At 44.2% G+C, this 16,213-nt stretch overlaps 1 protein-coding gene across 1 annotated transcript in view; it reads left to right on the top strand.

The window, feature by feature from the left end:
- The window catches only part of FOCAD (focadhesin), a 268,287-nt gene that overhangs the window by 76,810 nt on the left and 175,264 nt on the right, over positions 1–16,213 (top strand). Inside the window, exon 12 of the mRNA XM_040359573.1 lies at positions 12,879–12,983. Within this exon, the coding sequence (XP_040215507.1) occupies positions 12,879–12,983 (105 nt within the window). The remainder of the gene's footprint in view (positions 1–12,878; positions 12,984–16,213) is intronic.

Below are 16,213 nucleotides of genomic sequence, written 5' to 3'. Positions count from 1 at the left end.
TCTCTTTTGTACACCCCTTCAAAAGTGCTGTTTTTGGATGAAATCCTTCTGCATTTTTCAGTATCACAGAGGAGGGGGTGAAGAGCTGCAGTTAGAGATCTGGGGACGAGCGAGCGCCCCCCCCCCTCCTGAGCCGTGCCAGGCCGCATGCCCTCAACATGGGGGGGTTGGGTGCTCTGGGGCAGGGGGGCGCACTGCGGGCCCCCCCACCCCAGAGCACCCTGTCCCCATGTTGATGAGGACAGGACCTCTTCCCGACAACCCTTGCCGTTGGTTGTCGGGGTTTGCGGGCGGGGGCTTATCGGAATCTGGGAGGCCCCCAGATACCGGCCCCCCACCCTAAGTGAATGGATATGGGGTACATCGTACCCCTACCCATTCACCTGGAGGCAAAAAGTTAAAGTTATTAAACACACAACACAAGGGTTTTTGAAATAATTTATTAGTCTGCTCCGGAGGCCCCCCTGTCTTCTTTATTAGCTCTAATACCAGGGGGGGCTTCTTCTTCCACTCTCCGGGGGTCTTCTCCGCTCTCCGGGGGGGGTTTCTTCTTCCGCTCTCCGTGGGGGGGGTCTTCTCTGCTCTCCGGGGGTCTTCTCCGCTCTCCGGGGGTCTTCTTCTATCTTCGCCGCTCTCCGCTGTTGACTCGGCGCACCCCGGTTCTTCTGCAGCTGTCCGGTGCCTTCTTCTTCATCGCTGGCTGCCTGCTATCTTCGTGTGTTAGCTCAATTACTAACAGGCAGCCAGCGCGGTCTTCTGTGACGTCATGTTCTTCTTCTCCCTTCTTCCGATGTTGACACGTCGCCTCTTCTCACTGCAATGATGGAAGCGCGCCTTGCATCCAATTTATATAGGCATCACCGTCCCATCATGCTCCGGTAGGTACCCACGTGATGGGTGCACGTGGGTAGGCACCCACCACGTGGGTACCTACCGGAGCATGATGGGATGGTGATGCCTATAAAAATGGGATGCAAGGCGCGCTTCCATCATTGCAGTGAGAAGAGGCGACGTGTCAACATCGGAAGAAGGGAGAAGAAGAACATGACGTCACAGAAGACCGCGCTGGCTGCCTGTTAGTAATTGAGCTAACACACGAAGATAGCAGGCAGCCAGCGATGAAGAAGAAGGCACCGGACAGCTTCAGAAGAACCGGGGTGCGCCGAGTCAACAGCGGAGAGCGGCGAAGATAGAAGACCCCCGGAGAGCGGAGAAGACCCCCCCCCCGGAGAGCGGAAGAAGGAAGACCCCCGGAGAGCGGAGAAGACCCCCCCGGAGAGCGGAAGAAGAAACCCCCCCCGGAGAGCGGAGAAGACCCCCGGAGGGCGGAGAAGACCCCCCCCCCCGAAGAGCGGAAGAAGAAACCCCCCCCGGAGAGCGGAGAAGACCCCCGGAGAGTGGAAGAAGAAGCCCCCCCTGGTATTAGAGCTAATAAAGAAGACAGGGGGGCCTCCGGAGCAGACTAATAAATTATTTCAAAAACCCTTGTGTTGTGTGTTTAATAACTTTAACTTTTTGCCTCCAGGTGAATGGGTAGGGGTACGATGTACCCCATATCCATTCACTTAGGGTGGGGGGCCGGTATCTGGGGGCCCCCTTATTAAAGGGGACTCCCAGATTCCGATAAGCCCCCGCCCGCAGACCCCGACAACCAACGGCAAGGGTTGTCGGGAAGAGGTCCTGTCCTCATCAACATGGGGACAGGGTGCTCTGGGGTGGGGGGGCCCGCAGTGCGCCCCCCTGCCCCAGAGCACCCAACCCCCCCATGTTGAGGGCATGCGGCCTGGCACGGCTCAGGAGGGGGGGGGGCGCTCGCTCGTCCCCACTCCCTTTCCTGACTGGCCGGGTAGCGTGCTTTGGATACGGGTCTGGTATGGATTGTAGGGGGACCCCCTACGTCGAATTTTCGGCGTAGGGGGGGTCTCCTTACAACCCATACCAGACCTAAGGGCCTGGTATGCTCCTGGGGGGGGGAACCCATGCCGGTTTTTTCTTTGAAAATTGTCATGGAGTTCTCCCTCTCAGGAATGCATGCCGAGCGACGCTGACAATTTTTCTTTTTTGTTTTTGTTTTCCCGGCGCTTTTTTTTTTTTCACCCGTCGCAACTTTAGTGTCCCATCGCAATCCACAAAGCCCAGCGTAAATTATGTTCGCGCGATGCACGTCGGGAAAATTACGTCACACGCATGCGCAGTACGGCCGGCGCAGGAGCGCGCCTCATTTAAATTTGAAACGCCCCCCGGAGAGGAGGACCGCCTTGCGACGGAGGCACTTAAGTTACACGGCATGTAATTTCTAGGTAAGTGCTTTGTGGATCAGGCACTTAGGTAGAAATTTTAAGTCAGTGTAACTTAACTGCTGAAAGTTAAGTTAGGCTACGTTTTGGGGAATTTGGCCCCTAGAGCTTTGGCGAGAGACAAGTAAAAACTACAGATATATGTGATGTGTTCAGATTTCATGACTGAGGTTTACAACCACTTTAAGATTTATGTCAAGTCCAAAAATGTTTTTCTATTATTTTCGATAGAGCGAGGAAGTTTCAGAACTTGTGTAGCGTTTTATTGCTATCTGGGGCTCCTTTAGAAAGGTTTACCAAGCTTCCTGTCTTGCCGACAATGGTTTCTATAGGTAGACAGACAGAAATCCATATCTGACAGGGTTTATAGGTTTCTCCTACTCTGCTAATGAAAAGCATTTTATTTATGTCTTTATTGCATTTTACCAGACAATAAGGGTAACTGTCAAGTCCAGTCTGGAAAAATGTTGGCAAGACAAGAAGAAAAAGTAAATTTCTCCAAAAGAGCCCTGGGTAACAGTAAACATTTGACAGAGGTTCTACTCTGTTCAAAGGAAAAAAGTTTTGGTTGGACATATTTTTAATAATGGATCATGTTTTTTGGTGATCTGTAAGAATCTAGCATGTATAGTTTCCTCCAGGACTGTGTAGTATTTTGTATGTAATTTTATGACTTGATAGGAACCTCTTGCCATCTTTTATACTGTAGCACACTGACAGGGATAGCGATGCATGCAAAGGTGCTCACAAAGAACATGCCGGTAGGAGATGAGAGCAGAGTAAACACGTATTACCTAGTAAGGCTACTGCTGCCTTTTCACTGTCTGATCAGCAGGCTAAGGGTGGAGAGAGAACACCATTATATTCACCACTGACTCTGTAACGGAGAAAAGGGGGAGGGAAAGAGCAGATAAAGCATGATGCCTAGATCTGCTAGAATCAGAGGAACAATAGTTGGGTAAAGAGAGAAAGAGGAAAGAAATGAGTCCATCCAGGGATCCTCCAGTCATTATTGGCATCCTTCTCCTGGGACCTGCAAATAATCCACATTAAGCCTTACCACCTCAATACCGCGCCATAGCCAAAAGATGGCTACAGTGCAGCTCTCTAGTTCTGGGAGAGTGTCCTTGGATGTCCTCCCAGAACAAGCCTGCCACTCGCCCCCTGGGCAACACAGCTGACCACAGATCAAGGTAAAGGGCAAATCACAGCAGCCCTTTACCAAGTGATCACCTGTGTCCAATCACAGCTAATCTCATTCAAACCAACTTACTGTTTTTCTGCATTCTTTTTCTCATGCCCAGTCAGGACTGACAGGGCACATTTACACTGATAATCAGGGCACTCATCATCAGTGCCCTGATGATCAGTGCAGCTTATCAGTGTCCATCTACGCAGCCGCACTAGTGCCCATCAGTGCAGCCTCATCAGCACACATCGGTGAAGAAAAACAATTACTTATTTGCTAAATTCTATAAAGAAACTACGAAAAAAGTTTTTTCCAAATTTTCTGTCTGTTTTTCATTTAGCAAAAAATAAACCAAGTGGTGATTAAATACCACCAAAAGCTCTATCTGTCTAAAAAAAATTATACAAATTTCATTTCGGTTACAATTTTGCATAATCAAGCAATTGCCATTTAAAATGCAACAGCAGTAGAAGCTGAAAATTGGCTTGGGCGGGAAGGGGGTGAAAGTGCCTATTATTGAAGTGGTTAAATAGTGTGTTTAGGCCAAGCTGGACCAAACAAAGTATATCCATTACTAAGTGATTTGGCCACTGTGTGTGCTGTATCATATTATAGTAGCATCAGCTACATACAGTAGCGCTGTGTTCTTTTTAGCAATACATGCTGCCAGAGCAAAATTTTATCAGCCTAAATGCTTCCATTCCATTCAGGAGAAACCTTGCTTTTTAATAGTAAAAAAGTACAAAGCTTCCTCTGATTGGCTGAGATGAAAAGGCGGCAGATGGCTTTACGATTTCCACCTCAGCCAATCTGAGGAAGGCTTCTCCTGGATGGCTGACTCTCTATCAAGTTCTGGCAGCAGACAGCAGGTCGCCTGTACTGCTGCGGTAAGCAGCACCAACACACTATATGTAGCTGATTCTACTACAGTATACAGCGCACACAGCAGCCAAATCACTTCAAAACTATCAACTTTCTGCCCATTGAACCAGGGAAGTGAGGTTCTAACCTGCTTCTCCTATTTGTTCTAGGCAAGAGACCTCTGCCCAGTCAAGGAGCATGTTCTTGACTTCATAGAGTGGTACAATTATTGGAACGATGCTGCCCTCAAGCATCTGTTTTACCTTAGCCTCTCAGAACTGCTAAAAAAAGCCTAGCTAGAGTTGGAATCCCTGACATGTTGAAGGAGCTTTCCCGACTTGCTACCCAGAATGACCACTGCCCTGGGGACTGGAAGCAGGAAAAGGGGGATTTTTTCTTCCTAAAGGAAGGGTTTCCCACTTTCCTCCACGTGAGGCAACAATCACATCAATGTCCTTGTTGCTTACAGACTTCCAGATCAGCCTTGACACCCAAAGAGTGGCTGCTTCATTGACAGGATAACTCCCCTCCTCACTGTGATGCCCCTTGTTATTTCCTTCATTAATCCCCATTAGACCAACTTCTTGTAAGGAAGACCTCATCACTTCCCAGCTTACCCTGGCTCCGTTGACTTTCCCCACTCATGTTACATTGACTTTGTCTTTGCAAGGTAAGGAAAAGACCACTAAAGTTCAGGTGACCTTTTGATTCAGGTGCATTCACCTGTTTTCTCCATTAGTCTCTTGCCTATTGGTTAGGCCTTCTACTATGTTTCAAGTCTTGTGCACTACCCATCAAACTGGTTGATGTTCCCACCATTGAAATTACACTTAAAGGGGTTGTGAAGGTTTGTTTTTATTTTCTAAATTGGTTCCTCAAAGCTAGTGCATTGTTGGTTCACTTGCATTTTCCTTCAATTTCCCTTCTAAATGTTTTTTTCCTTTGTCTGAATTTCTCACTTCCTGTTTTTCCTCAGTAAACTTGCCACCATCATCCAAGCGGTGGTTAGTCAGCTTACTAAGGAGGAACAGTGAGAAATTCAGACAAAGAAAACACAATTACTATAATACTATATTCTGCTCATGGGGGAACTGGGGGTTGGGGGTCAGCAATCTTACAGTACTTGCAGGATCCCAGATCCCAGTATTGAACCTACAGAGGTTCCTGGAGTAGTGCTGGGTCTTTCCTTTGACCAAAAGGATATTTAAGCCCCAACCTTTGAAGTGGCTGTCGCTTTGTGTTAGCACCAGTTACCTAAAAGCTAGAGTTATAATATCTGCCAGATTGACCTGACTACTCTTGCTTTCTGCCTGCTGAGACCCCTGCCTGGACCTGACTACTCTCTCACTTGCCAACTGCCTAGACTTCTGTTTTGACTGCTCTCACCCTAGTGTTTTATGAACAGTCTCTGCACTGTAGGCTTCCTGTTCCAGCCTCCTTTTTGTGGGGTGATACTGGAGGGCGCGACCTGGGTCCAGTTAGCAGCAAAAACCAATGACCACTAGCTTCTCCAACCCATCATCCCCTGCAATGTGCTCTGGTCAGCACCAACTTCCCCTTGGAGCCTGCTCCACCTGCCAGGGGGCACTGTAACAGGGTAGAGCAAAACTGAGCACCAAAGGTGTTTTTATTAGATCTGCACAACATAGGACCTGGTGCTAAGCACTGTTGTCAGAAAGTGGGAAGAAGCACTGCATACAGATGCAAGGAAAGTGTGTTAATAATTAATGATGATATTTGGCTGCTTGAACACTTAGCTGTTCTTATATATGTGTATTTGCATAAATTGCTGGATGTACAGTACTGTGCAAAAGTTCTTGGCAGGTATGAAAAATGCTGTAAATTGACAATGCTTTTAGAAATACTTAACACAATGGAAAGTAAAGGAATGGAAGAAATGTCCAAATCAAGATTTGGTGTGACCATCCTTTGCCTTCAAAACGGCATCAATTCTTCTAAGTACACTTGCACACAGTTTTTGAATGATCTCGGCAGGTAGGTTGTTCCAAACATCTTGGAGAACTAACCACAGATATTGTGTGGATGTAGGCTGCCTCGAATTCGTTTGTCTCTTCATGTTTTCCCAGACAGACTCGATGATTAGGGCTCTGTGGGAGCCAAGGCATTACTTCCAGGACTCCTTGTTCTTTACACTGATATTTTGACTCATCAGTTCAGAGCACCTTCTGAAATTTTCTCCACCCCAGTCCCTATGTTTTCATGCATAATTGAGTTATTTAACTTTGTTTGAATGTCCTATGTACTTAAAAACATAGGACCAGGGGTCCAAAAAAATGTAGCAGGTGCTCTGCACTTAGGAGTTAAAACTTTGATATTTCTGGCTATAGCAAAAGACAGTTTGTTATGAAAAAAATGAAGGAACACCAGCCATAGGATGGACTATGGGTGTCCTAAGGTATTGCGGTGCCACGTCCTAGCATAAGTAGAGATTTTTAATTTTGGAGGAATAATGGACTTTATAGGCACCAATGGTCGACATAAGATATAAAAAGTTTTTTATTGATACAAGCCCAGAAACCTGGGTAATTGAATCAACAATTACAGTACAGAAAAAACAATATAAAAAAACATATATTTAGCTACATTAAAAACATTAGTAAGCATAGAGTATCTCTAAAATGCTAATAACCCAGGGGGGTTGTACAAAAACCACAAATAATCCACAGGGGACAACAACAACAGTTGATGAACAAACGTAGACTTCAATTGGCGTTTTTTTGATAAATAGGCTCTACATGTTTCGCATGTTACTGCTTCTTCAGGAGCTTAAAAAGAAAACTTTCATCCGCAATGATGGATAAGGAAAAATATATATATAAGAATTCCAAAGGTAATTCTGGATCACTGTGGTAACAAGTTCCAGGTAGCGAAATGGATAAAGGTGTGTGTTTTCGGACAGATATAGGCTGGGGTGTAAATCCAGATGTACAAGGTACAGCAAATGCAGGGCTAGTCCAAAATTTAGGAAGGAGTGCAGGATCGTATGTATATACTGCACATTTGTAAATACAAGGGAAATATACCCATAAAAGTTAGGACAGAATCCCAAAATTATGGGGACCAGACCGTTAGGACAAAGCTGTGATGGTATGAGATGGTATCATGTCCGGATACACCTACTGTCTCGCACACCACTGTGTATGGGAGCAAACGTGTGCTCCCATACACAGTGGCGTGCGAGACCGTAGGTGTATCCGGACATGATACCATCTCATACCATCACAGCTTTGTCCTAACGGTCTGGTCCCCACAATTTTGGGATTCTGTCCTAACTTTTATGGGTATATTTCCCTCGTATTTACAAATGTGCAGTATATACATACGATCCTGCACTCCTTCCTAAATTTTGGACTAGCCCTGCATTTGCTGTACCTTGTACATCTGGATTTACACCCCAGCCTATATCTGTCCGAAAACACACACCTTTATCCATTTCGCTACCTGGAACTTGTTACCACAGTGATCCAGAATTACCTTTGGAATTCTTATATATATATTTTTCCTTATCCATCATTGCGGATGAAAGTTTTCTTTTTAAGCTCCTGAAGAAGCAGTTACATGCGAAACATGTAGAGCCTATTTATCAAAAAAACGCCAATTGAAGTCTACGTTTGTTCATCAACTGTTGTTGTTGTCCCCTGTGGATTATTTGTGGTTTTTGTACAACCCCCCTGGGTTATTAGCATTTTAGAGATACTCTATGCTTACTAATGTTTTTAATGTAGCTAAATATATGTTTTTTTATATTGTTTTTTCTGTACTGTAATTGTTGATTCAATTACCCAGGTTTCTGGGCTTGTATCAATAAAAAACTTTTTATATCTTATGTCGACCATTGGTGCCTATAAAGTCCATTATTCCTCCAAAATTAAAAATCAAAGACAGTTTGTTCATGAGGGGCTGGAGAGCGATCCAATAAATCAGTGTCTTTAGACAACAGTGAAACATGGTAGAGGTTCCTTGCAAGTTTGGGGCTGCGTTTCAAATGGAGTTGGAGATTTGGTCAGGATCATTGGCTACTTTCACAGTAAGGGGCTTTACAGGCGCTATAGCGCTAAAAATAGGGGCTGTAAAGCACCTCTCCTGTCACAAGGGCTTTCACACTGGAGCTTTTTTAAAAAAAAGTTTTGCAAGCAGCATCTTTGCAGCGCTTTAGGAGCGGTATATACACTGCTCCTAAAGCGCCCCTGCCCATTGAAATCATCGTGCAGCATGGGCGCATTTAACCCTTTATTCGGCCGCTAGAAGTGCAAAAATCGCTGCTAAAACTATCGGTGCTTTACTGCCGATGCCCCCACGCCTCAGTGTGAAAGTGTCCTTATGCTGAGAAATAGAATCAGATAATTTATTTATCATGCCATACCATCAGGGAGGCATGTGGTTGGCCCCAAATGTATTAAAAAGCAGGGCAATGATCCCAAACATACAGCCAATATCATTAGGAACTATCTTTAGCGTAAAGAAGAGCAAGGTGTTGTGGAAGTGATGGTTTAGTTCCCACAGAGCCTTGATCTCAACAATATCGAGTCTGTCCGGGGTTACATGAAGAAACAGAAAGATTTGAAGCAGCTTGCATCAACAGAAGATCTGTGTTTAGTTATCCGTAGTGTTTGCAACAACCAACCTGTTGAGTTCTTTCAGTAACTGTGTGTAAGTGTACCTAGGAGAATGAAGAATTCCATTTCAATAATTGATACAAGTAACACTCCTGTTTCTGAAAGCATTCCTAATTTGCAGCATTTTTTTTTTTTTACAACTGCCTAAAATATTTGTAAAGTACTATATATTTGTATTGACTTTGCAGTTTGCACATTCTCTTGCTGTACCTTACTGCATTTTAATGTTTATTTTGATGAGACAAATTGGAGTAAAACATTACAGCCTCGGGTGCCACATAGTCTAGGTACACCACTGCTTGGGAGGTATTGATTTAAACGATGTGTGTGAAAAATGCATAAGTGTTTATTTTCTCCCTGTGTCCTGAAAATTCCCTACCACCTATTCTGTGCTTGTCAGCAAATGTGACACAATTGTCAGCATATACGATTCTCACTCAGCATTTATGTTATTATTTTCTTCCCAGGGACTGCATTTTCACACACATTGACTGAAGCAATGGACAGTGGAAAATTGCATGCAGTTAAAAGACAGAGGGGAGAATGTGAGGATAAAACACACTTTCATGATATTAATTAGACAGATGACCTGGCTGCTGAATATTTAGGGATGAGATGGGACGCAAAATGCCCCTAGTTGCTTAGCAACATGTTTTACCATCTCCTGAGTGGTCCACTTATGTCTGAAACTAATGATTCGTCCTGTGCACTTATCCAGCTGTTGGATGATTCAAGGTTTGCAAGTGTTTGCAGTTTACCCTTTCTCGTCCATGATTACCCCTGGCTTGCTGGAATGCATACTGTGGCTTTCCATGCTAAACAGAACTCCCTGTCAGTTTTGATGGCTTTGAGCTTTTGGTGCACACCTTTGTTAGTGAATATGGTTACAGTGACCCTCTAGCTTCAACTTGTGAAAAACCTGTTCCTGTTTCCTATAGCAAACAATAAGATTTTTCATAGAAGTGGACAATATTGAACTAACCAAAGTAGAGCCTTTGTAAAGCAGAGGGTATCCGTATGTCCCACTGCCATTAAAATCCCCAAATCAAAGGTGTTTTCCTCATATTAATATAGTTGATGGAGCCATTAAGATCATCCCTTTATGCTTGTGGGTCAACTGTGCATCCATAATCATTGGTGTACGACACAGATAGAATATAATAAAATCAATTATTTAGAAGACACTTGTTGGTTTCTGATTTGTTGCCCATCATCCGAGCAGGGTGTGGAAAACAGGTTTTCAATGCAGTTGGTGTTGGAGACCAACAAGAAAGTATAAACTGACAGGTTGTGATGGGCTAAAACCACAAACCCCTCCAGTAAATCGGTACAAAGAAAGGTAGAGCTGTCTTCAAACAGAAGGTACATGTTTCACTTTGTAACACAATAATAAATATGAATACGTTTTGCAAATACTAGAAAAAAAAACTAATACTGTAAAACAAATTACCTCAAATTCATGATGAAATCATCAAATTAAATCAATTCACACTCCGTGCATTCAAATAGTACAATAAAATTTAAGTGCACGTGTGCTAAAAAGTGCATAATAATCCATTTCAAATGTAGCACTACCCCCGTAGGAGCTGCTGGTTTAGATTTTGGGTTTTGCACATTACCTCTAAGTTCGCTGTCCATGGGAGAAAGTCTGTAGAAATTGCAATGTCCACACAAGATGGAAAACCTTCAACTGTAGGCTTTATTTTCGCTGCATAAAACTTGTGAAGAAAGTAGAGAGTATACAGAGAAGGGGAAGGTTCGGGTACGCAGTACAGAATGCACAAAAGTATTCCAAGTTCCAGTATTCACCACTCACTCCTGAGTGGGTATTGCTCACCCGGATAGACCCCTCTCACATGGCCTAGCAGCCGGAATGATGCACGGACAGTATAGATGCAGTCTCTGCTGCAGACCGTATGAGAACACAGAATGGATAGTCGGGAATCCTCTGCCACAGGATTTAAAGTCCCGAACTTCCTGCCTTGCAGCCAAAGAGCCTTTATGCCAATCCGGCGGACTGTAAGACAATTTGCGTAGCGGATCCCTTTTCCTTAACAAGGTTACCAGGCCTATACCGAGACATCAGCTTGCCTTGCTTGTCTCCTCCAGGGCAGGTCCTCCCCCGGTTTCCTTCGCTAAGCAGCTTCCTCTACTTGGACGGACAGCTTGGGATCCCCTGTAGAACCATAGGCCCCCAGCCAGCATAGCAGGGCCTACTCGATAGCAACACAGCCTCAGACCAACGTGGTCCGAAACTGGAATCACACACACTCACCTCGAGGCGAAGGACCCCGAAAAACGGCATCTACCCCTTAAGTACCCCCTCCCAGCACGCAAAGCAGGGCACCACTCCCACTGGGCTGCTGCCGAGAGGGGTCACCTAACACACTATGGTCTGCTCAAGTTCCAACATGGGCCTGAAGTGGTAACGCCACCTACAGGCAACAAGGGAAAACTTCTACCGAGCACAACCATAGCTATTTTATTATATATATATATATCAGTTTCAAGGAATTGCATTTCCATGAAAGTCCTCTATGTTGGAAGTACCAGTTTTATAAACTACAAAATATTTTTTGGTGCTTCATTAAACTTACCCTTGCATCTTTTTTTCTTTTTTTTAAAGGAAAATGTATAATTTTACAGAGTACCCATCTTGAATGACTGTTAATCTTTAATTAAGAATTGGTATTGCTAACATAAGTGTCACCTCATCGTGTGCTAATAAGTCTGTCCTACTTAATTATGGTGTTTTTTATCAAGATTCTCCATATAACGGCTTCTTGTGCTGCAGGCAATACTATCATCATCCTTGCTGATCAACTGGGATGAAATCAGCCAGTCCTTTTGGGGTTAAATCAGTAGTTAAAGGGAACAGTAAAAGCACGCTCAATGCTGGTGATCACTTTACATTACAATGCAGTGCAAATTTTTCCCTTTCTCTGCAATTCTCTAATTATCTTAAGTAACTGGACTCTGCAACACCCCATTGTCTGATTTTCAGACTAGAATTGGTATTGCAGCTCCCGGGCTGCAGAAATATTCTAGTAGTGTTGGCTTGCAGAATTGATTTGTACTTCTTCAACAGCAATTGCACGTCCTCTAACTGCCCCAGAGGAGCCCATGCAAGTATAATTAAAATGTAGGCTAAATTCTTAATAATTCAAGGGGCTTCTTGGTGAACACATAATAAAAAGTGAAAAAAAAGTTTAGTTCACTAAGCAAAATGGTTATATTTGCATAAAAATCCTCCTCTGTACTTGGCACTTAAAGACTGAAGTCCTACAGCCCAGGATAATGCTTCTGCAGATCTACCAGTTGATACCCTGAAGCCTCGTACACCCGACCGGTTTTCACGGAAGGAAAGCTGCCAGGAGTGCTTTTGGCAGGGAAAACCTGACGTGAGTATGCTTCCTCGCAGTTTTCCCGTCAGTAGATATACTACTTGCCTATGGGAAAAACTGCGAGGCAGTGCCGATGGAATATACACGGCCGGGATTCCCGGCCAAAGCTCCATGGCAGTTTTCCTGCCGGGTTCTCGGCTTTCCCCTCGGTTTTCTCGGCTTGAGAGTGCTCAGAGGGCATGGCTACACCAAGTTACAGTGTAACCTACACATCAGCCATATAACAAATAATAAAGACTTAACAATGTTAGCTGTCTTGTTAATTACTAGCCAGATATAGATAGCCATCTTTCCTGTGTGTTTTCAGAGACACAATCACTTTTAAAAAAGTTTTGTTGTTTTTAAAGTATATGCGATATGACTAGTATTTGACAATCCACATACCCTCTTTCATGTTTTTCTTTTTCTTGAGTTTTATAAATTGTATATATACTGTCTGCCTTTAGTAGTACATTACTCTGGATTTCTAATTTGTCATGCTTAATTTTAGGTTCCTTACTTGGTGGCAGTTTTGATGTTTAGACTTGGACACCCATTAGAGCCTGATTTATTACGAGAAATTTTGTACACTCTTCCTACGCTGGCGACACACAAGGTGCCTATGCCATTTCTGTTTATATGTTACCAGTCAAGATTTAATGAAATGCACAAACATACAGTGTATGTTTCTAATATTGAGGTTACATAGTTAAAATTAAATACACGTTTTTAAATATGTGTCCATATATAAAAAAAATTGTACATATATTCATGAAACCCAATTCAGGATTCACTAAAGATAGATCAGCACATAATGCCTTCTGAGTTGGGAGTGTGAATATGTACTCATCATGCATTTTCTCGTTAAAATTGGAGTCGTATCTGAGGTGTACATTTTTTTTTTTTTTTAAATCCACCTTACAGCAAGGTAAATGAACCATCTCGTACATTTGTTCATAAGCTTAACATAGCGTAGCCGTGTTAAGGGGTTGAGGCCTTAAGGAAATTACCTTCTCCTGGCAGGCTTTGGCGCGAAACCTGTAGATATCTAGAGCCTTCAATTTGGCAGTGCCTCTATCCAGGACAGGGTCTTTGTGAGGAATAGATTTTCTTCCTGGGAAATGGACCAGTAATTTAAGCAAAGTAATTGGCAGCAGAGGGACTACTACACTCAGCATATAACAATAACCGTAAGTAGATACACAGCAGAAGCGTTATATGATAAGATTAGTAATAGTAAATACAGTGTCTTGAAAAAGTATTCATACCCCTTGAAATTTTCCACATTTTGTCATGTTGCAACCAAAAATGTAAATGTATTTTATTGGAATTTTATGTGATAGACCATGTCATGAAAGGAGATTCCGCAGTCCTGTCAATGTCAGGGGAATTCAGCCCCAGCGCGTGCGCATTGGCGCGCGCATGCGCGCGTCAGTGTGCGCGTCGCGGGAGTGCGCGCGGCGCGGGAGCGCGCGCGCCCGCTGACGGCGTTTGGCGCCAAGGAAACGCTATTTAAACTGGTCAGTCCCTCACCATCTTGCTGACCAGTCTACAGCGTTTACCTGAGAACCTGCATCTGCTACCTATTGATTCACCTGTTTACCTGACCCGGCTTTCCTTGACCTTCCTCGTCTGCAACCCGCCTTTGACCCCGGCTTTTCCTGACCACGGCTCTGCTCAATCCCTGGCTTGTCGCTGCCCGCCCGTATTACTGACCCGGCTTGGACTACCACGATTCTCTGGACTTTCCTTGTTACCTGAACCACTTACCGGTGACCCGACCGGCTTACTTACCTGCCTGATCTCTGTACCTGCAAGTGCCCTGCCTGAACCAGCATACCTACCGGCTACCATTCCTGGACCACTACTCAGCTTTACCACCAGGCACTTGTGTCCCTCCGGACCCTTGACCCTCTGTCCATTCTACCAGTAGGTCTTGGGTCGGAGGCTTACGAGAGGCCGCTCCCTGCACGTTGGGCTCTACAACCAGGTACGTGACAGACCAACACAAAGTGGCACATGATTGTGAAATGGAAGGAAAATTATAAATGTTTTTCAAAATTCTTTACAAATAAATATCTGAAAAGTGTGGCATGCATTTGTATTCAGCCCCCTTTACTCTGATACCCCTAACTAAAATCTAGTGAAAACAATTGCATTTAGAAGTCACCTAACTGTGTGTAATTTAATCTCGGTATAAATACAGCTGTTTTGTGAAGCCCTCAGTGGTTTGTTAGAGAACCTTAGTGAACAAACAGCACCATGAAGGCCAAGCAACACACCAGACAGGTCAGGGATTAAGTTGTGGAGAAGTTTAAAGCAGAGTTAGGTTCTAAAAAAAAAACATCCCAAGCTTTGAACATTTCACGGAGCACTGTTCAATCCATCATCTGAAAATGTAAAGCATATGGCACAACTGCAAACCTACCAAGACATGGCCGCCCACCTAAACTGACAGGCCAGGCAAGGATAGCACTAATCGGAGAAGCAGCCAAGAGGCCCATGGCAACCCTGGAGGAGCTGCAGAGATCCACAGCTCAGGTGGAAGAATCTGTCCACAAGACAACTATTAGTCGTGCACTCCACAAATCTTTCCTTTATGGAACAGTGACAAGAAGAAAGCCATTGTTGAAAGAAAGCCATAAGATGTCCCGTTTGCAGTTTGCGAGAAGCCATGTGGAGGACACCGCAAACATGTGAAAGGTTCTCTGGTCAGATGAGACAAAAATTTAACTAAAAGCAAAATGCTATGTGTGGCAGAAAACTAACACTGCACATCACTCTAAACACAACTTCACAACATGGTGGTGGCAGCATCATGTTGTGGGGATGCTTTTCTTCAGAAGGGGAAGGGTTGATGGGAAGATGGATGGAGTCAAATACAGGGCAATCTTGAAAGAAAACCTGTTATGCCTCGTAGACATGACCGGTTTTCCCGGCAGGAAAACTGCCTTGACAACCGGCGGTTTGTATGCTAAATTGCAGTTTTCCTGGCAGGAAAACCGCCAGGTATCCCGGCAGGAAAGAAGAGAACATGTTCTCCATTTTCCTGCCGGGATTCCCGCCGTTTTTTTCTCAGCAGTTTTCCAGTGGCCGATGGAGCATACACACGCCCAGGATTCCCGACCAAAGCTCTCATGGCAATTTTCCTGTCGGAAACCCGGCCGTGTGTAGGGGGAAAAAGCTACCAAGCAGGTTCTCGGTTTTCCCCTAGGTTTTCCCGGGTGACTTTTTACCAGCGGGAAAACCGATCATGTGTCCAAGTCTGCAAAAGACTTGCGACTGGGGTGGAGGTTCACCTTTCAGCAGGAAGACGACCCTAAACATACAGCCAGAGCTACAATGGAATCGTTTATATCATGTGTTAGAGTGGTCCAGTCAAAGTCCAGACCTAAATCCAATTGAGAACCTGTGGCATGACTTGCTGAGAATCTTGCTGTTCACAGATGCTCTCCATCCAATCTGACAGAGCTGGAGCTAATTTGAAAAGAAGAATGGGCAAAAAAATCACTCTCTAGATGTGCAAAGCTGGTAGAGACATACCTAAAAAGACTTGCAGCTGTATTTGCAGCGAAAGGTGGTTCTAAAAAGTATTGACTCTATTGAATACAAATGCTAGCCACACTTTCCAGATATTTATTTGTAAAAAAAAAATGAAAACCATTTAATTTTCCTTCCACTTCACAATCATGTGCCACTTTGCGTTGGTCTATCACATAAAATACAAATAAAATAAATTTAGGTTTTTGGTTGTAACATGACAAAATGGGGAAATTTTCAAGGGGTATGAATACTTTTTCAAGGCACTGTACACCCAATATACAAGCATTTAACATGGCAAGTGAT

The sequence above is a fragment of the Rana temporaria genome, chromosome 1, assembly GCF_905171775.1.
Source record: "Rana temporaria chromosome 1, aRanTem1.1, whole genome shotgun sequence".
In the NCBI taxonomy this organism is placed as follows: domain Eukaryota; kingdom Metazoa; phylum Chordata; class Amphibia; order Anura; family Ranidae; genus Rana; species Rana temporaria.
Note: the sequence above shows the minus strand (reverse complement) of the source record. Positions and strands in the feature narration are given on the sequence as shown.